We start from the raw sequence: 20,082 nt of genomic DNA on the forward strand, positions 1-20,082 counted from the left end.
CTCCTGCTCCCTAGACAGAGGGGATTTGTAATCTGTCTGCATCCAGAGGAGAAACTCTCCTTACAGCAGGGAGGCAGACCTTGCCATTATTGTTTCATGCTTGTTTGCGTGACCAAAATCGGTGTTGCTGAGTGGGAGGGTGAAGGGTAGGAGGGTAGGAAGGAATTTTTCACAGAAAGAGTGATAGGGCATTGGAATAGGCTGCCCAGGGAGGTGGTTGAGTCACCATCCCTGGATGTGTTTAAGGGACGTTTAGATGCGGTACTGAGGGATATGGTGTAGGGGAGGACTTTGTAGAGTAGGGGAGATGGTTGGACTCGATGATCCCAAGGGTCTCTTCCAACCTCAATGATTCTATGATTCTATGAAATTTCAGCTTCTGACATAGAAATAGTGTAAAAAAGGCTGGTTTTCTTCTGGATGTAGATGAGAATGGTCCTGAGGAGCCTGTTTCATCATTACAGCCTTGCGTCCTCCTCCCCACATTCAACCCACCACAAAAACATGCTTCCTTCTTTTTCTTCTCATCCATGCACAAATGCCTTGTGGTGGGGGGGGCGGTCTGTGCGTGGGGCTCAGGATGGTTAAAGGCTCCTACTCCAGCTTAATATCGAGCTTTGCTTTGTGGGTTTTGTGACTCTCGGGGTCAGATGGCTGCACGTGCTGATCACCAGTGGTACCCTTGTCCTCACAGCTTGTGACTGCAACGGGAGGTCCCAGGAGTGCTACTTTGACCCCGAGCTGTACCGCTCCACGGGCCACGGGGGCCACTGCACGGGCTGCTCGGACAACACCGACGGTCCCCACTGCGAAAGGTGCAGGGACAGCTTCTACCGCCTGGGGAGCGAGGAGGGATGCCTGCCCTGCAGCTGCAACCCCGTCGGTGAGTCGTGGCAGCAAACATTTCATGCACAAAAGCTAGTTACGCGGTAAAAAGAGGTATTTTTGGCCCCCCAGGAAATGTTCATTGGGTTGTATTTTGCTTTAAATTACCTTTGGTGCAGATGTCTTACCTCTGCAGCATTTACTCCTTCAAACGTGTTCTGAAATAGACTTTTATTTTTGTTTTATTCCCCCTCCTCCCCCCTGCACTGTGTGTGTGTGTTACCCTGGACACTCCCAGTACTAAAGAGCTCATTTAAATTCTTAATAAACACGATGATGTGAGTGGGTATTTCTGGAAGTTGTTCATACTGAAGAATTGTAGTGAACTTTTAGCTGCATCAGTTTCTCCTACTGAGTATCCAAGCACTATAAATAAAAACCAGTGAAAACTTAAACACAAAAGGGGGTGGGGGTGAGGAAAAACAAAGTAAACTCAAAATATGTAGTTAAACTTGTTTGAAAAAAAAAAAAAAAAAGAAAAAACCCAAACAAAAAAAACCCCAACCCCACAAAAAACAAATGGAAAAAATTCTGGCAGGAGAACAAATCTTGTTGTCAAGGGAACCACTTGACCTGTATGGAGTGATCCCATAACTGCACCAGCCCACAGCAAATAAGGGGGAAGGAGACAAAAGGGTAACAGATAGTAAGATATGATGTGAGGTTCCAAAATAGAGTAGCTGGAATAAGTAATTGATTGCAGCATGCCCTAAAAGCAGCCAGCGAGAAGTCTGCCAGGGTACGGCTCCTAGCTAATTTGGTCAGAGAGTTGTACAGTTGTGAAATTTTTGACCAAGAAAGGCCTCTTTCTTCCTCCATCTGCTTTTCCAGGTCCTCGTGTCGGACCTTATTTTAAGAGGGATGAGGTTGGTGTCAGCTGGGTCTTCGTGTCGGACCTTATTTTAAGAGGAGTGAGGGTTGGTGTCAGCTGAGACAGTCGAGAAGAAGCAGGGAGGTGACTCTTTAAGGATAAATTTCAAAGGGCTTTATAACTTAGCCATCAGTTTGTATCCCATGGCACACTGGGACCCAGGGCGTATTTGAAGCTAGATTTAGATTGCTACTTTTTGTCCAAGTATTGTTTTTTCCTAAATAATCATAAGTGGAACTGTTGAAGGGGATTTGAACTTTGGCTGTATATGGTAAAGGTTTTGTGAGTTCTTCTATCCGGCCTAATCATCTTATAACTCTTCACTTTACTCTAATCTTCTGGTGTGGATTGGAGTGGAAAGAAGCAACTATTTTTTTTATATTAAATACTTTTTGCCTGGAAGTTAACTCTTACAGTGCTGACAACTCCTAGGTTGCGAAATACACTGGTGCTTGGGAGAAAGCATTTTGTCTGCTGTGGATTAAAGAAACAGCAGCTTTTTGTGCATATTTGCTTAACAGAGCAGCACTGAGGAAGACGTCCTTCCAAAAATGAGAGTTTTGCTGAAGAGTTTGTTAGGGTTAATAGTGGCATATGCAGCCTTGCTTTGACTAAAGGCGGTTTAGTCTTTAAATCCACCTTGGGACTCAAGGGAGGAAATCTGAGCGTGACAGGGAGAGGTCAGGATATCCCCTGGCAAAGGAAAGATGGTGATTAGGGAGAACGTGAGGGATTCAGGGAATAAAGTCTTGGAAATGGTGCATTCCACAGGCATGGAATTAGAGGCATGCGAAGGTAACATTGAGGATGAAATGGAAATAAAGACGAGAATGCAATTTGAAATTAAAATGATATCTAGGTATAAAAACGTTGATTGGTAGGAATACTTAAAGCTGAATAAGCTAGAGGAAAAATCCCTGTGAACTAGAGGCAGTCGTTAGGTAAGCTGTAACTCATCGGCTTGAAGCTGTGCTTCCCATTTTCCTTTTCCCTTATTTCTTGCCTGTTTGGTAAAGTTGAAAAAAATAGAGCTGTGGGGGTGGTTCTGCTGAGATGGCTGTCCCTGCTCTTCCCCCAGGCTCCCTCAGCACCCAGTGTGACAGCTACGGCCAGTGCAGCTGCAAACCTGGCGTGATGGGTGAGAAGTGTGACCGCTGCCAGCCAGGTTTCCACTCCCTGTCTGAAGCTGGGTGCAGGTAAGGAGGACTGCTGCTCTCTCAAAGGAAAACTAGGTGCGTTTTTAAAGCTTTGGCTGTGTGGCTTTTAATGAGTTTGTCCTCTCTCCTGGCTCTTTCAGGCCCTGTTCCTGCAATCTGGCTGGCAGCACAGGGGAATGCAATGTGGAGACAGGACGGTGTATGTGCAAGGACAACGTCGAAGGCTTCCACTGCGAGAGGTGAGTTTCTCTCCCCGTGGCTTTGTTTCAAGAATGAGAAACATTCCAGCGATGGCCTGAGGTATGCGTCAGGGAAATTGATTCTCTTTCCTTTGCATCTTCAGATGCAAACCTGGATTTTTCCATCTGGATTCCTCCAATACAAGGGGCTGTACCCCCTGTTTCTGTTTTGGACACTCTTCAGTCTGCACCAGCGCCTTGGGCTACAGTATCTACAGTATCACCTCCGACTTCCAGTTTGGTAAAATGGAGCCTTCCATTGTTTCTCGGGTTGGGCTGTAGATTCAAGTCAGAAGCAATTAAAAAAGAAACCCTGCTGCTTCTTCCTTGTGCAAGGTCACAAATCTTGGGCGGGCAGGTCCAGGATCCCTCCTTTGGAAGTGATGAGTTACTGCTGAAGTTACTGGGAGCTTTCCAGTTTTCAGCTAGGGAGGAATGAATTGACAGTTCTGGCCTCGAGCACCCAGTGCTAACGTATGCCATGGAGGTGCAAGCAGGAATTGTAAATGTAAAATTTCTGTAGCTTGAGAGAGGTGCTGGCAAGGGAATATTTTCTTAACTTTAGAACTGAATCAGGAGTTTCTGATTGAGAGGACTATAATCGCTTTAGTTTTGGGGTTTACATGGCTGTGAATAGAGCACGGTTGTCTTTCCGATAGGTCTGTAAGCTCAGAAGAAGTCTCTTTTCATACAGTCAGTTTCCTACATGTGCATGTTTTCGTGCTGCGTAGTCTGAAAAGAACATCTTTTTTTAATAAAAATTCCCCTGGAGAACAGTATGCTGCACAGTCTGAAAAGAACATCTTTTTTAATAAAAATTCCCCTGGAGAACAGTTTGTAAAAGGGCTGAAACCTCCTAGAAACCTAGTTGCTGCAAGTGGAAAAATGATGACTGACCAGCACCCCAGTAATCCAGTTTCAAGGACTTCATATTGATTTATATTCGTTTTCACATGACTGAAAGATATTACTTTATTAACACTTTTTAAAGCCTTATTTGCAAACAATTCTGTCTACAAAAAGCAGGTATCTGAACAATCTGACAAAGTTATGTGGATGTGCAGGAATAGAACGCGGAGTAAGGCTCACGATACAAAAAATGACTGTGCTCTTTTATTAAAAAAAAAATCTAAAAGAGGGAAGAAATGTGAAAAATCCTTCGAGTTTGACTGTGGAATCAAGTCCTAGAGGACTGCAGGTTTTCCCATCCCTGGTTAAGCTGTTCAGCAAAGACGATTTTGAACAAGAAGTTGTTGTGGGTTCAAAGTTCAGAAGGTTCAAGTCAGCCCTCAAGTTAGGGATTTAAATAGGAAAGATGATGTTTGCTATCTACGTTCTTCTGCACAGCTACTTTCTGAGGTCTGTCAGTGCCAGCGTACGGACTATAGATTAGTTACATAGGAGCAGAGTGCAGTATGATGTGAGAAGTGAGTGCAAAGCTACGTCTTCAAAGGGCACTAATTCTTGCTTGTTTGATTTTTTCAGGAGAGGACGAGTGGCGTGCTGAGCAGCGCGACGGCTCCGAAGTCCCACTCCAGTGGAGCGCAGAGACCCAGGATATATCTGTTATCTCTGACAGCTACTTCCCCATTTATTTTGTTGCACCACGTACGTCATTCAAGAAGCAAGGCTTTCTGTGCTGCCTGTGACCTTTTTTTTTGTTCTGTCCCCTAACTGTGAGGATTTCTTCCCCTTTCAGGCAAGCTCTTGGGCAACCAGCTTTTGAGTTATGGGCAAAACCTGACCTTCTCCTTCCGTGTGGACAGACGGGACACACGCCTCTCCGCAGAGGACCTGGTGCTGGAAGGGGCTGGGCTGAGAGTGTCAGTGCCACTCATTGCCCAGGGCAACCCCTACCCCAGCGAGAACGCTGTGACCTACACCTTCAGGTGAGAGGACTTTCCAGGCGTGGTGGGAGCAGCCAGGACCTACCCTATGGTGCCCCTGGCCTCTAAGCTCTTGAGAAAAAAAACTGTATTAATTTTAGCTTGGAAGAGCAGTCCTATCAGGTTCGTTTGAAGCTCGCTGTCTAGCAACACTGCCTAAGTGTATGCAAAGGATGTTGCAATAGCAGACAGCTTTTGGAAAGGGTGCTCTAAAAAGGCACAGCTGTTAGCATCTGAAAGCTTTGCTGATGATGCATGGCTCTTCTCCATAGGCTTCATGAGGCTACAGATTACCCGTGGAGGCCTACTCTTACGGCATTTGAGTTCCAGAAGCTTCTCCACAACTTGACTTCCATCAAGATCCGTGGGACGTACAGCGAGAGAAGTAAGTTGCTGGGCAGACCCATTCATCTAGTGCCCGGGTTGCTTTATTGTAGGGCCCCGGTCATAAATTGCTGTGGTAGGTTATTTGGCAAGGCCTGTACTGATTGCTTTGCTCCTGGTCTTCCTGTGTAACAGCTTATCCCAGACCTCCTGGAAAGGAGACGGGGGAGAAAGGTGCTGCCTTTGAGTCTGAAAACTGAGCACCCGTCGCCTGCTGATTCTTTGCTTCTGAACATGGGAGTTTTGCTGTGTCGCACAGCCATTGTCTTCCAGATTGGTAGAAATACATAGCACAGAGTCCTGAAGGACACAGTAAAAAAGATGTAGGAAATTTACAAGATTTGGCCTCAGTTTTTGCTGCACTGAGAATGGTTACATCCCCCCTGTTTCCTGGTCTTGGCATGACAAATGGGAAGGACGAGGTCTCAAAAGCGCTGCCTGTACTGAACTTGAGTGAAAGGTCCCTGTAATTGAGGGCTTATAAAATTGGGCATGAATTAGGAGCAAAAATATTGGGTAAATATTGGGTATTATCACGTGAAGAAGAATTTTTGCAGAAAGGTGCAAAGGACGAATTTGCATTTGGAGAAGATGGGAAAGCTGCAAAGTGTTTTCAGTAGAGGTGGCTTGTAAAGAAGAATGTGGACTTTTGAAATGGAGGGGACAAAGGTGTGGAGCAAGCCATCCCCTGAGTGCTGTAGCCACTGCTAATATGCTGGAGCTGAGGCTCTGCTCGGGTCTCTCGAGCGGCTGCAATGGTACAAACTCACTGCTTTAAGCTAAAAACCAGCTATGTTGTGTCCAGGCTCAGTTCTGCTCCAGGGAATGGGCTGGATGGAGAGGAGGAAGCTTTCCAGTGCCAGACAGAGGAATGGCTTGAGAGAAATAACTGAAGAGTTTGCCCTGAGGCATGGTTTGCAGACGCTGTGTTAGAGACTGTATATTAACGAGATGGTCTGTCCTCCCTAGAAAGACAGGAATTGATTTTGGTATTTGATTTGGAAATGGAAACCATCTGCATGCAAAATGTAACTTGCTTTAACTGACTGTACTTGCTCACATGCTGTTCTCGACAGCATCCTCTGTGTTGTTTATTCTCAGCTCTCCTGCCCTGCATGTGCCCTCTGTGAGCTATATTACATCTTTTCTCATCTGTTTAAACCTTCCTGAAGGGTTTTACTTCTTGGTTCACCTTACCAGCTGCGAGCATCCACTTGTCTGATTCTTGTCCCATTCAGATGTGTGTTTGGTGAAGCGGTGATGAGATCCTCTGTGGTTACAAAGCGTTTCCCCTCTCGGTGTTTTCTAGGTGCTGGTCACCTGGATGATGTTACCATCACAAGCGCTCGCCCTGGACCCGGTGTGCCTGTGGCCTGGGTGGAAAGCTGCTCCTGCCCTGTGGGATATGAGGGGCAGTTTTGTGAGCGCTGCTCCTCTGGATACCGGCGAGAGACACCGAGCCTCGGGCCCTACAGCCCCTGCGTGCCTTGTACTTGCAACGGGCACAGCGAGACGTGCGAGCCCGAGACAGGTAAGAGGGGCTGATAAAACAGGGAGCAGCAAGAGGACGGTTCTTTCTGGGTTGGATGATAAAGCAAAACCCATGTCCCTCTCTATTCCAGGCATGTGCAATTGCAGGGATAACACGGCGGGGTCTCACTGTGAGAAGTGCAGCGATGGGTATTACGGAGATGCAACAGTGGGCACAGCCTCAGACTGCCAGCCCTGCCCGTGCCCAGGCAGCTCAAGCTGTGCCATCGTGCCCCGCACGAAGGAGGTTGTGTGCACTAGCTGCCAGGCTGGCACTACAGGTGTGTTTCTACACAAAAGAAGTCTTCTTTTTCTACACCCCACATGGCTGTGGATATGTGTCTCCTGCTGCTTCTGGGGCTCTGACCCTCGGTGAGCAGCACTGAAAGCTGCTGTTTCTTCTGGTTCACATGCTTCTTCCTTCCTCAGCCCTATTTTCTGTCCTCTGTGAGTCTCGGGGTTACCCATGTTCTTTTTGCCTGTCTCTCAAGAACAGAAGAGAAACAAAGGCTTAATCTGTGCAGAGTCTGAATGTTTCTATGCTACGTAGGTGAACCGTGCTAGCTTCTGTTAGACCTCTGCTAATTGCACAGTGTTGGGCAGAAAATAGGATAGATTTAAAAGAGCCAGGCAAGCAGGTCAGGCTGAAATAAAATTAGAAGATGCAGTTTGCCAGCCAGAGAGGCACTGCGGGATGCTTGCAAGGGACGGGCAGTGCCCTCCCTAGGAGAAGCGGGAAGGCTGCAGTGACTCACAAATGCTGCCCAAAAAATACAAGCCAAATTTGTGCTCAGCAGTTTGAAAGACTAACACGTTAACAGGCACATGTCTTTTCTTCTTAGCCATAAACCGTGAAATCCAAGCATGTACCTGAGTTGTTAAGCAGAGCCTTTTGTTCTGCCTGCAAACAGCAATGAAGCCGTAGGATGGCTGGCAGCCTCCATGCTTCTCTGCTGATTTTATGGTTGACAATGCTTGGCATGGCAAGAAGGGGCTTAGAAAAGACCCTCGCCAAGCCCTGAGTCAGTTCATGGGGTTTCCATGGGTGCCATTGCTTCATGAACGGGGTCCAGGTTCCCTGCAGCTCAGGTTTCAGCACAAGCTCATCTTTAATTGTAACTATGTGGTCACACAAGAGTTCCTCCTGTCTCCCGCTGCCTTTTTGGGATGTGAGGGGAAAGGTGATGGAGAATAGTTTTCAGGTGTGCAAGAACTGCCTAAGAAACCAGAGCTTATAGCTGGCTGGGCAGGTCAGAGCTGCTGAGTTGGATGCTTCAGTGGCTGCCCGTGGAGGTTTGGCAGATCTTGTTGGCAGTGGGGCTTCCTGGAGCAGCGATGCCCCATGGAGCTCTACCTTCTTGGACTCTTAAATTACCAACAGATTACAACAAATAGGTTTGGCTTAAAGGGATAGGAGGGAAAAGAGGAGCCGAAATAATTCATAATGCAGGAAGCTGGAGAGTTTACATTTCGGAAGGGTCTGCAAAGGTGAGATGGTAGGAAAGGGCTTTTTGCTGCCACACACGTGTTTCTGTCACGTCCCAGGTAAGAGGTGTGAGCTGTGTGACGATGCCTATTTCGGAGACCCGCTGGGGGAAAACGGTGCCGTGAGGCCTTGCCGCCTCTGCCAGTGCAACGACAACATCGACCCCAACGCCGTGGGCAACTGCGACCGCCTGACGGGCGAGTGCCTCAAGTGCATCTACAACACTGCTGGCTTCTACTGCGACCGCTGCAAAGATGGCTTCTTCGGGAACCCCCTCGCCCCCGATCCCGCCGACAAGTGCCGAGGTGAGAGCTGGTTCCTCTTGCGTTTAAAAAAGGCTTTGTCCCCAAGAGCTGCCGTTTCCTGGTGTGTTGTGAGGACTGTTCATACTGTTGTTCGTACCCCTCAGCAGCAATGTGTGGCTTTATCCTGGTTTGGTGGTTGCAGCTTGCTAAAATGCTTGTGTTTATGGGCACTTACTGCCATCGAAGCAAAAGCATTGTGCGATGCTGGGCTTCAGCTGCTGCATGTTTTGGATCGAGGCCCGTTTAGGGACTGGCTAGCAGAGTCCCAACACCACGAGGGACCAGCAACGAAGCTGGTGAGGGGTCTGGAGCACAAGTCTTACGAGGAGAGGCTGAGGGAGCTGGGGTTGTTCAGTCTGGGGAAGAGGAGACTGAGGGGAGACCTTATCGCTCTGTACAAGTACCTGCAAGGAAGCTGTAGAGAGGCAGGGGTTGGTCTCTTCTTCCAAGTTACAGACGATAGGACAAGGGGTAATGGCTTCAAGTTGCGCCAGGGGAAGTTCAGGTTGGACATTAGGAAACATTTCTTTACTGAAAGGGTTGTCAGGCATTGGAATGGACTGCCCAGGGAGGTGGTGGAGTCACCATCCCTGGAGGTATTTAAGAAACATGTAGACGTGGCTCTTCAGGGCATGCTCTAGTGCCCAAGATTATTGGTTTGTGGTGGGATGTTATGTGGGTGGGTGATGGTTTTTGGTTTGGTAGTTGTTGTTGTTGTGTGTTTAGGTGGTGGGTGTTTTGTGTTGTGTTTTTTTGTTGGTTTTTTTTTTTTGTGGTTGGACTCGATGGTCCCTTCCAACCACTACGATTCTGTGTGATTCTGTGTGATTCTAACTTTCTCCCTTTAATTTTTGCAGCTTGTCACTGCAATCCCTACGGCACTGTGAATCAGCAGACGAGTTGCAATCAAGTGACTGGGCAGTGTGAGTGCCTGTCTCACGTCACGGGAAGGGACTGCAGTGCCTGTGAGCCCGGCTTCTTCAACCTCCAGAGCGGACGCGGCTGCGAGAGGTGACGGTCACCTTGGATTGGGGCAAAGAGCCTGGTTTTGGGTGGTCTGTGTTTACCTTAACGCAGGAATGCGATGTTTGTCTCGAGTAACTGATGTGCCTCCATGCTGCTATGGGTGGGGAAGAGCAGCAGTCAAGGAGCAGCTATGAAGGCTGTACAAAAAGCCTGACTTATAAATAGCTTTAAATCAGGGTTTTAAATAGAAAAGCACCACATGACTGTGTGATTATTGGTAGCAGGGGCTTGTGGGTTCCTTTTTTTAGTGCAGGCACCAAGTGACCTTGCACGAGTCAAAGGCTCAGCGCCTCGCCTCCTGCATCTGCGCGGCAAGAAAAGTGACTTTTGGCAAATGGAAGTGTTGAGCTGTGCCCAACTAGGGCTCCTTCAGGGAGGTGCTTCACCCATGCCTCCCCTCTGTGACATGTGTCTGCCTCCCCCAGGTGTAACTGCCACGCGTTGGGCTCCACCAACGGCCAGTGCGACATCCGAACCGGGCAGTGCGAGTGCCAGCCTGGCATCACTGGCCAACGTTGCGATACGTGCGAGGTCAACCACTTTGGTTTTGGCTCCGAAGGCTGTAAACGTAAGTCTGAGAGGCTGGAGTGGGGCAGCTGGGAAGGATGTTGCACAGCCAGCCTTGCCTTTGCTTTCCTCATGTCTCTGGGAAGGTACTTTCTCACCTCGCTCTTCATCATAGCGGCAGTTGGCACTTCTATGTCCATACCCTGCATGGTGAAATTTGATTTCAGCTTATCCCCTTTTTCTTTTATTTATTTTTTTTTTTTAACTGGAGGTAGGCAGAACTCCATCTTAATAGATATACCCACTTCTGTCTGGTGTAAATACTTCTCTGAGTCTTGTCCTGCAACAGTCCTGTTCCCTGATGTTAAATCTCTGCACAGTTCCTCTGCAGATGGTCCGAATACGCCGGTTCTGTCTTGAGGAGGAACAGATCTTGTAAACATGATTGAAAAACAGGATGATCCAAATTATCCTCCTCAGTATCCCTGCCTGTAAAGAGCAGAAAAATCAACTGCAGTTGGTTACAATGAAATGGGGTAGAAAATTGTGATGTTTTGCAGGAGAGGCAATAGTAACACTGCGAACACGTGCCATGAATGTTGTGTCCAGCCAGACAGTGTCCTGCTGTGCCTAGAGGCACCCCGATAGGGAGTGGGGCTCCAGCTGTGGGTCTGTGTGCCCTGTTGTTGCAGATGTTTTAGGGTATTGAGGGTATGCTCTCGCCCTGAGGGTTTTAGGGTATTTCTGCTTCTCCTCTGATCTGACTGAGGTTTAACTTCCCCGCAGCCTGTGACTGTGATCCCGAGGGTTCGCGCTCCCTGCAGTGCCGGGAGAACGGGCGCTGCGAGTGCAAGGAAGGCTTTGTGGGGAACCGCTGCGACCAGTGTGAGGAGAACTACTTCTACAACCGCTCCTGGCTGGGCTGCCAAGAGTGTCCAGCCTGTTACAGATTGGTGAAAGATAAGGTAAGGCCACAAATGCCACTGTTGGTGCAGCTGGAGACAGTGGCACATGGCTGGCTGATGCTTCCTGAAAGCAGAGAGGTTCAAGGGGCTTTGCTCTGTGTCGTAGCTGTGATCTCTCCCTCTCCTGTAGGTAGCGGAGCAACGAGAGAGGTTGCAGGAGCTGGAAAATCTGATAGCAAATCTGGGTACGGGAGAAGACGCTGTAACCGATCAAGCCTTTGAAGAGAGGTTGAAGCAGGCAGAAAGAGAGGTTATGGAGTTGCTCCAGGAAGCACAAAACAGCAAAGGTGAGTTGACCCGATCGGGCGTGGACCAAAGGGAAATGAGCTTTTTGCTTGGTGTTTCTATTGCCTTTGAACACAGTGTGTTTTATTTCAAGCCTGTGATGTGCATCAGGACAGCCAGCTGTTTCAGATAGTGCTGAGGCAGTGTATCACAGAATCACCATGGTTGGAAGGGACCTCTGAGATCATTGAGTCCAACCTTTAAAAAAAAAAACAAAAACAAACCAAAAAGAAAAAACACAAACCAAACACACCAACAATGAAACAAAACCCACAACTATCTTACTATCAAAACGATGGTGGCTGTGCTTTTATCCCTGTTGTTCTCCCGGTGCTCTCTATTGTAGATTTAAAGATCTGCCTTAAGCTGTGTACAGGTGTGTTTTACGTTACCCTCTTCTCCATATGCAAAGGAGGGTTTTACTTATTGTTAAACAAGCGTAAGACTTTCCAATATACTTATTTATTAAGTTTATAAATTTGCTCAGACATCTTGGGAGAAAGCAGGTCTTGTTGGGTTGTCATCAGTGATGAAATCCTGCTGGCAAGCAGGATTTATCCCACTGTAAAGTTCAGAAATGTGTTGTTGTGGTGGCCTTTAGCTATTTTTCCTGTTAAACTCTGCTTCAAATTGATTCTTGTACTGTCACCTCTACCACAGGATGTCTTTGAGCAGGACGTTAAGCAGTGTGACAGTGGTTTGTCCTTAAGGTCTTTTTAACGTGTAAGCTGATGTGTGTTCTGGAGAAGAGCAACTTGAAGACGTCTATTGACTTTACAGTGAAAGATGGTCCCCTGGGAGTTGGTTCAGTGATTTCAGACCACTTCAGAAAAATTTGTCACCTTTGTGTGAAGCTGCAAAAAAGCTGATGTGCATCTGTCGCAGTTGCTGGGAAGATTCCTGCCAGTGGGAATGATCACTGAAGCTCTTCTTGGTTTTACCTGAGGTAGCTTTCTGCTGCCTGCTTGGCATCTGTGCCTAGATAACAGTCCCACGTAGTGGGGTAGGAGGGTGAGGACTGGAGAAACGTGAGGAAATGGGTTCGTATTTAGGTGGTATTTTTCATCTTTCTTTCCACCTCTTAGGACCGTAGAATCATTTAAGTTGGAAAAGACCCTTAAGATCATAAAATCCAACTGTCGACCTAACACAGCCAAGTCCACCACTAAACCATGTCCCTGAGCACCACGTCTACACATCTTTTAAATATCTCCAGGGATGGTGACTCCACCACTTCCCTGGGCAGCCTGTTCTAGTGCTTGATAACCATTTTGGTGAAGAAATTTTTCCTGGTACCCAATCTAAACCTCCCCTGGTGCAATTTGAGGCCGTTTCTTCTCATCCTATCACTTGCTGCCTGGGAGAAGAGGCTGTCATCCACCTCACTACAAACCTCCTTTCAGGCAGTTGTAGGGAGTGATAAGGTCTCCCCTCCGCCTCCTTTTCTCCAGCCTAAACAACCCCAGGTCCCTCAGCCTCTCCTCATAAGACTTGTGTCTAGAATCTTCACCAGCTTTGATGTTGTTCCCTAACTAAGAGGCAAGTTAAATGCAACAAACACTACCCTTACAAAAATCTGTGCACACCTGTGAGCACTTATCTGGGGTTTTCTACTTGATATGTAGTTTGTAGTATGTTTTTGAAATGTGTCAAACATGTTTTCCCTAACTAAGAGGCAAGTTAAATGCAACAAACACTACCCTTACAAAAATCTGTGCACACCTGTGAGCACTTATCTGGGGTTTTCTACTTGATATGTAGTTTGTAGTATGTTTTTGAAATGTGTCAAACATTTGTGTTCAATACTTAAGATGTGCTGCAAGTTTGAGGCAACGTATTTGTGAAGAATATAAATTTTGGAGTCCTGCAGGCTTCTGCTTGTACTTTGTCTCTTAATAACACTCCCACTTTTTCAAAAGTAATTGCCCCTGAGGTCATGAGGTTATGTACCTGTGCTTTTATGGCCCCATTACTAAGATGCTGTAGTGGGGAGTTACCCAGTGGTCCAAAAATTTGAGGAAGGTTTGAGGGGGCTCATAGGTCCTACAGATTGGCTGTATCCTGCCAGCTGTTGTCATCCCTTTAATTTGGGGGGGAGTTTGGAGTGGGTTTGTTACTCTGCACATCTTCTGGCTGCTCCGTATGGAGACTGTCTGGCTCAGGAGTAGCCACCATTGCCCAAAGCGGGGAATAACGTACAGCCCCACTATTCCTCCTTCTCTTTAGATGTGGTACTGAGGGACATGGTGTAGGGGAGGACTTTGTAGAGTAGGGTAGGTGGTTGGACTCCATGATCCCAAGGGTCTCTTCCAACCTGAATGATTCTATGATTCTCTGCTCACCTTCGAGGAGTTAAGCTAAAGAGAATTCACAAAGCAAGTGTTTCGTACCTCTTGAGGAGCAGCTCTGTTGTCTTTTAAGTTAATGATAGAGGTGAAACATGATTCAGAACACAAAATCCCCCATCAGAGTCCGTTCCAACACCCAGCAGGATTGTCTTATTAGTAGTTAATGACTTTTCATTTCTCATATTTGGTGCACATTCTGATGATGACTTTGATCTCAAGCTGACTGACTTATGAAACGGCTTTGCTGGTCCCCTTTCAATAAAGGATTAACCTACCAATGCGTTGCCTGCAGCGGTTAGCTGCTGCTCCAGCTTCTCTTCCTGCCCTAATTAATTTTGCTTCCTTTCTTTTATATCGTGTGCTTCAGACGTAGATCAGGACCTCATGGATCGTCTCAAAGACATCAACAGCACACTAACGAGTCAGCTCAACAGGCTGAGGAACATCCAGGGCACGGTGCAGGAGACAGAGAACCTGGCGGAGCAAGCCCGGGTGCGGGTGGAGGACACTGAGGACCTGATCAGCTTAGCTTCTGATATGCTTGAGAAGGCAAAGATGGCAGCTGACAACGTGGTGAGTGTGCTCCCAAGATCCCACATGGTTAGGAGAGGGCCTTTCCTTTCTGTGCCCTCTAGTGTGTTTCTCTTGTTTGTTCTCTCTCTCATATAGCAAATTTGCAATGGAAATATCTTCTTCCCTACCCAGGATCATGGGAAATAAATAGACCACCAATGTCTATCATAGATTGGATCTTAGCCCCTGCTCAAAGAAACCAACATTAAGAACCCCTAAATAAATATCAGCACCTTTGTTTTTAAGGGATAGCCACTGGTGGAAACTGCATGGGCTTAAAAAAAAAATACACAGAGAAGTCAGAAGTAGGTTAGACACATCTCTAAGCATTTAGATCATGACAATAAATATTTAAAGCAGAGATGAATAAAAGATGAAAAAAGAACTTTAAGATTTTTTTCTTTCTTTCTTTTTTTCCAGTCCATTACACCTCCGGAGTCAAGTGGGGACCCGAACAACATGACTCTATTGGCAGAAGAGGCCCGTAAGCTGGCTGAGAGGTAGGCTGTGGCAAGACACGCTCCTCACAGCCCCCATCAGGGCCCTGCTCTTCCCTACAAGGGGGAAGCAAAATTTAATTTGCTTGGGACAAAACATACACCCGTTGCTGAGCAAGAGACTGGCACTGTGGATGCGTGTCCATGTGTTGGGACATGTGAGTGAGGGACACGTACAGCTGTAGCAGAACCTTTCAGCTCATCTTGTGAGCACTGCTGGAGTGATGCCTTGCTTGTAGAGATGCTCCCAAACATCTTCCATTGCAAATGTTTCAGCATCTTCCATCGGCAAATCTGGGTGAAAGAAGGAAAAAGTAGGAAAGAATAGAATCTGGAATTATGTATAAAAACCACTGGCTGACAATTCTAATGGTGTTATTTTTCTTCTGTAATCTTGTCCAGACACAAAAAAGAAGCTGATGAGATTGTTCGCGTAGCCAAGGCAGCAAATGACACTTCCACAGAAGCGTATCAACTGCTGCTGAAGACCCTGGCTGGAGAAAACCAAACAGCAAATGACATTGATGAGCTCAACCAGAAGTGAGTCAGTAACAGAAAATTGTTTTTATTTCCGGGCTTCAGAGCAGTGCTTAAAACTGAGATGCCTTTTGTAGTGTAGTATGCTTTGGGTTTTATGGGAATTATCTTTCAATTTCTTAGCCTCTCTACTCTCTTAGTTAAGTTCGAATTGTAATTTAATTGGATCCTTGGGGTTTTTCAGGTATAATCAAGCAAGGAACATTTCCCGAGATCTAGAGAAACAGGCCAACAAGGTGCTTGCAGAGGCAGAGGAAGCTGGAAACAAAGCCCTGCAGATCTATGCTAATCTCACCAGTCTGCCTACTGTGGATTCCACGGGGCTAGAGGTACGTGCAGGAAGCATCACCCGTGGTTTTCTATAGGCCAATGAGGGCAAGTGTTTTAGCAGTGTGCCAGGTTGGTGACATATCTTGCACGTGCTCTGCTAATGTTTCTCTGCATAAGAACAGTCTATGGATTTTTTTTTCCATTTTAGGCATAATCCAGACTTGTGCATTTCAGTTTTTATGCAGGAAACTAAATTTTTTTCCATTTTAGGCATAATTCAGACGTGTGCATTTCAGTTTTTATGCAGGAAACTAAATATGTAAACCCCTACCTCCCCCAATGGCTGTAGGACAAAAAAAAAACCAAAACAAACCCAAACAGTGAAATGTTGTTTGCCAAACGTCTCGGCTTGAACAGAGAAGTGCAGAAATTTCAGTTCCCTCTGCAGTCTGCAGAACTGCTCCCTCTCCTGCACTCGCTGTAGTGCAGTAGATTTTCTTGCACATGGAACTGTTTGCAACCTCTGTCCTTTATTGCACTCACCCTCTGGTATTCAGAGCTTTGGAGGTAAGGTTACAACTGTAGTTGGTGGGAACCCATCATAGCTTCTGACTGTTTGGCCGTTAGAAACTATACCATGTTTTGCCACCTGTTCAGAAATTCTTTAATGTTCAGAAATCTGCATTTATTTCTGATTTCCACCTGCAGAATGAAGCAAATAAGATCAAGAAGGAAGCGGAAGAGTTAGATCAACTAATTGCCAGGAAGCTGAAAGATTATGAGGACTTGAGAGAAGACATGAAAGGAAAGGAGCTAGAAGTGAAGAACCTCCTGGAGAAAGGGAAAACGGAGCAGCAGGTCAGTCCTGTTTTGTGCAGGTTTTTGTTCCCTGGAAAAATAAAGGAAATCAGGTAATTGGCCAAATGTGAAAGATTTGGTCTTAGTGTTATCTTAACACTGTTTGCTATTTACAAGAATGCTGAAGAATGGTCCCAGAAAGGATATGCAAAAAGCTGGTAGAAGCAATGACATTGAGGCTATATGGGAGAACAGGGGATGTTTGCCAGGTGTGGTGTCTCCTTTGTATTCAGAACAGTATTCCAAAAGTACTTAAATTCAGCTGTTTTCAGAGGAAGCACTGCCACTCGGGGATGAATGCTATTCTGTGTGGCGTTGGTGTCTCGGGCTGAGCAATGCTTTTTGATACACCTAGATGGTCATCCTTCAAAAGGTAAGAAGTTGTTGATACGTGTCATGTCTCCTTAGACTGCAGACCAGCTGTTGGCTCGAGCAGATGCAGCGAAAGCCCTGGCTGAAGAAGCTGCTCGGAAGGGCAATGGCACACTACAGGAGGCTAATACCATTCTCAGCAACCTGAAAGGTAAAGAGGAAGCACTTGCAGCGAGTCAGAGAATCATAGAATGGTTTGGGTTGGAAGGGACCTCAAAGATCATTGAGTTCCAACCCCCCTGCCATGGGCAGGGACACCTCCCACCAGACCAGGTTGCTCAAAGCCCCATCCAGGCTGGCCTTGAACACCTCCAGGGATGGGGCATCCACAGCTTCTCTGGGCAACCTGTTCCAGTGTCTCACCACCCTCATAGTAAAAAATTTCTTCCTGATATCTAATCTGAATCGTTTTTCTTCCAATTTAAAACCGTTTCCCTTTCCGAGTCCTTCAATTCCTGTGTGACAAGTCACTTGGCAGTAGGGTATCTTGTTTAAACGGGCCACGCTATTGCCAATACTTGAGTGCTGGGTTGGTTCTTCTGCCTTTTTCTTTTAATAAAGAAAAAAATAGGAATGTTTTCAGCGACTAGAAATCTCTTTTTGTTTAAGTTCTTTATTTAATTTCAGAAGACGTGTAGCAGGGAGAGCTGCAGGCATATACCCCTCACGCTCCAGAACGTCAAGGTGGCAAAGCCTGGGTAGCTCGGTCAAAAAAACATCCCAAGGCCCTTCTGGAGCAAGTGACAAGAATCTGTTTTGCCCTTTCTTAGATTTTGATAAGCGGGTGAATGATAACAAGACGGCGGCGGAGGAGGCACTGAAAAAGATTCCTGCCATTACCCAGACTATTGCTGAAGCCAACAATAAGACGCGCCAGGCGGAGCTGGCACTTGGCAATGCTGCTGCTGATGCCCGGGAAGCCAAGACTAAAGCAGATGATGCTGAGAAAATCGCCGGTGCTGTTCAGAAGGTGAGTCCTTTGCAATTCTGAAGCCACCCTTCTAAGATAGTGGTCTGTAACTGCATAAACTCATAAAACTTACTGGTGAGGCCTCACCTTGAGTACTGTGTCCAGTTTTGGGCCCCCTACCATAAAAAAGACATTGAGGTGCTGGAGCGGGGCCAGAGAAGGGCGACAAAGATGGTGAGGGGTCTGGAGAGTAAGTCTTATGAGGAGAGGCTGAGGGAGCTGGGGTTATTCAGCCTGGAGAAGAGGAGGCTGAGGGGAGACCTTATTGCTCTCTACAACTCCCTGAAAGGAGGGTGTAGAGAGGTGGGGGTCGGTCTCTTCTCTCAAGTCACAGGCGACAGGACAAGAGGAAATGGCCTCAAGTTGCGCCAGGGGAGGTTCAGGCTGGATATTAAGAAAAATTTTTTCACTGAAAGGGTTCTCAGCCATTGGAATGGGCTGCCCAGGGAGGTGGTTGAGGCACCATCCCTGGAGGTGTTCAAAAGACGGGTTGATGTAGTGCTGGGAGGTATGGTTTAGTGATGATGCTCCTTGTTTGTTGTGTGGGTGTCTATTTTTGTCAGTTAGGTTGACGGTTGGACAAGATGATCTTTAAGGTCCCTTCCAACCTAGAAGATTCTGTGATTCTGTGAAACTCCCCTGTTCCAGTATTTCCTGGTGAGCCCCACGTGCTTTCTACTGTAGCCCCCACCAGGGAATGAAAATGTGGCGTGATAGGAAATCGGTGCATTTAGATGAAAAAGGCTGAAGGAAGTTCTGCACCTTCACCACCTCTTCCCATCCTGTTCCCCTTGTTGGCTGTAGAGTGCAGCTGCTACCAAAGCTGAGGCTGACAAGACTTTTGCTGATGTGACGGGGCTGGCCAGAGAAGTGGATGACATGATGAAGCAACTGCAGGATGCAGAAAAAGAGCTGAAGCGGAAGCAGGATGATGCTGAGCAGGATATGATGATGGCAGGCATGGTAAGTAACGCTGGCAAGAAGGTGCCTTCTCCCTGCTGTCCTGGCTGTGCAAGCTTTTTTTCCTCTGCTGTCCTCCTGCAAAGACAGCACTGAGTCCAGCCAGTGTTCAGTCTCTTCCAAGTTTTAAGTGGGATTGAAGACATGAGCCTAGCAAAGGAGCTCCTCTGGTGGCATTAGCATAGGTTCCCTGCTGGAATTTGAGAGCCAATTTTCTTAATGCAGCACTTCCCTTTTATTTTAACTGAAACCTGGCTGTAGCCCTACTGACTCTGTTCTGACTTTTCCTGCAAAATCCTGCTTGGTTATCAGGGATCCCCATCCTGAAATAATCACAAAAGTGACTATTTGAAGATTGTCAGTCTTTGCCAGCCCTGTGATGAAGATCTCGGTGCAGGGGTGTTATCCTGGAGAGAGGTGTCAGGGATGTGTGTGACTGACTGTGCTTGGGCAGACGTGAAGAGGAGAGGCAACAGTTTCGCAATCCCTACAGCCTTGTTGTGCTTTCATGTTTTTTATACCCTGCAGGCCTCACAGGCTGCCCAAGAAGCAGAAGACAATGCCAGAAAAGCAAAGAACTCTGTGACCAACTTGCTTGCCATGATTAACAACCTGCTGGATCAATTAGGTAAGGCTGTCCTTAATGTGCCTTACACCTTTGAGTGTTTTCCTGCTGCTGACAGAAAAAAAAAAAAAGCTGTTTTCTTTGTTCACTGTTTGCTTCTGGCTTTTCAGGGCAACTGGAGACGGTGGACTTGAACAAACTGAATGAGATTGAGGGTAGCCTGAACAGTGCCAAAGACCAGATGAAAGAGAATGACCTAGACCAGAAAGTGTCTTTCCTCGAGAGAGAAGCCAGGAAGCAAGATGACGCGATACAGGCCTACAACAGGGACATTGAAGAGATCCTGAAGGACATTAGCAACCTGGAAGACATCAAGAAGACCTTGCCATCTGGCTGTTTTAACACCCCGTCCATTGAGAAACCCTAAGGGTGCGCTGGGGGTGGGGGGTATTCCCCCGGTGAGCGGTGGTTTGGCTATGGAGTGCCTTAACACACATTACCTTCTTCAAATCCCCAGCTCTTTGCTGCTCACAGCCACTGTTTTCTTTTCAAATCAGGATAAGATGAAAGGTTTGGTTTTTTTCATTGTTTTGGGAGGGAGGGGTT

The 20,082-nt window shown here is 46.9% G+C and overlaps 1 protein-coding gene across 1 annotated transcript in view; it reads left to right on the forward strand.

The window, feature by feature from the left end:
- The window catches only part of LAMC1 (laminin subunit gamma 1), a 30,842-nt gene extending 10,767 nt beyond the window's left edge, over positions 1–20,075 (forward strand). Inside the window, exons 9-28 of the mRNA XM_014946804.1 lie at positions 4,638–4,760; positions 4,852–5,041; positions 5,311–5,423; positions 6,732–6,953; positions 7,045–7,233; positions 8,498–8,743; positions 9,601–9,754; positions 10,195–10,337; positions 11,063–11,241; positions 11,372–11,528; positions 14,242–14,447; positions 14,868–14,947; positions 15,347–15,484; positions 15,666–15,810; positions 16,460–16,609; positions 17,018–17,132; positions 17,752–17,951; positions 18,756–18,914; positions 19,440–19,539; positions 19,647–20,075. Of these exons, the coding sequence (XP_014802290.1) occupies positions 4,638–4,760; positions 4,852–5,041; positions 5,311–5,423; positions 6,732–6,953; positions 7,045–7,233; positions 8,498–8,743; positions 9,601–9,754; positions 10,195–10,337; positions 11,063–11,241; positions 11,372–11,528; positions 14,242–14,447; positions 14,868–14,947; positions 15,347–15,484; positions 15,666–15,810; positions 16,460–16,609; positions 17,018–17,132; positions 17,752–17,951; positions 18,756–18,914; positions 19,440–19,539; positions 19,647–19,903 (3,266 nt within the window). The 3' untranslated portion in view covers positions 19,904–20,075. The remainder of the gene's footprint in view (positions 1–4,637; positions 4,761–4,851; positions 5,042–5,310; positions 5,424–6,731; positions 6,954–7,044; positions 7,234–8,497; positions 8,744–9,600; positions 9,755–10,194; positions 10,338–11,062; positions 11,242–11,371; positions 11,529–14,241; positions 14,448–14,867; positions 14,948–15,346; positions 15,485–15,665; positions 15,811–16,459; positions 16,610–17,017; positions 17,133–17,751; positions 17,952–18,755; positions 18,915–19,439; positions 19,540–19,646) is intronic.
- Positions 20,076–20,082: the final 7 nt, after the last annotated feature.

Source organism: Calidris pugnax, unplaced genomic scaffold, assembly GCF_001431845.1.
Source record: "Calidris pugnax isolate Ruff unplaced genomic scaffold, ASM143184v1 scaffold30, whole genome shotgun sequence".
NCBI lineage: Eukaryota > Metazoa > Chordata > Aves > Charadriiformes > Scolopacidae > Calidris > Calidris pugnax.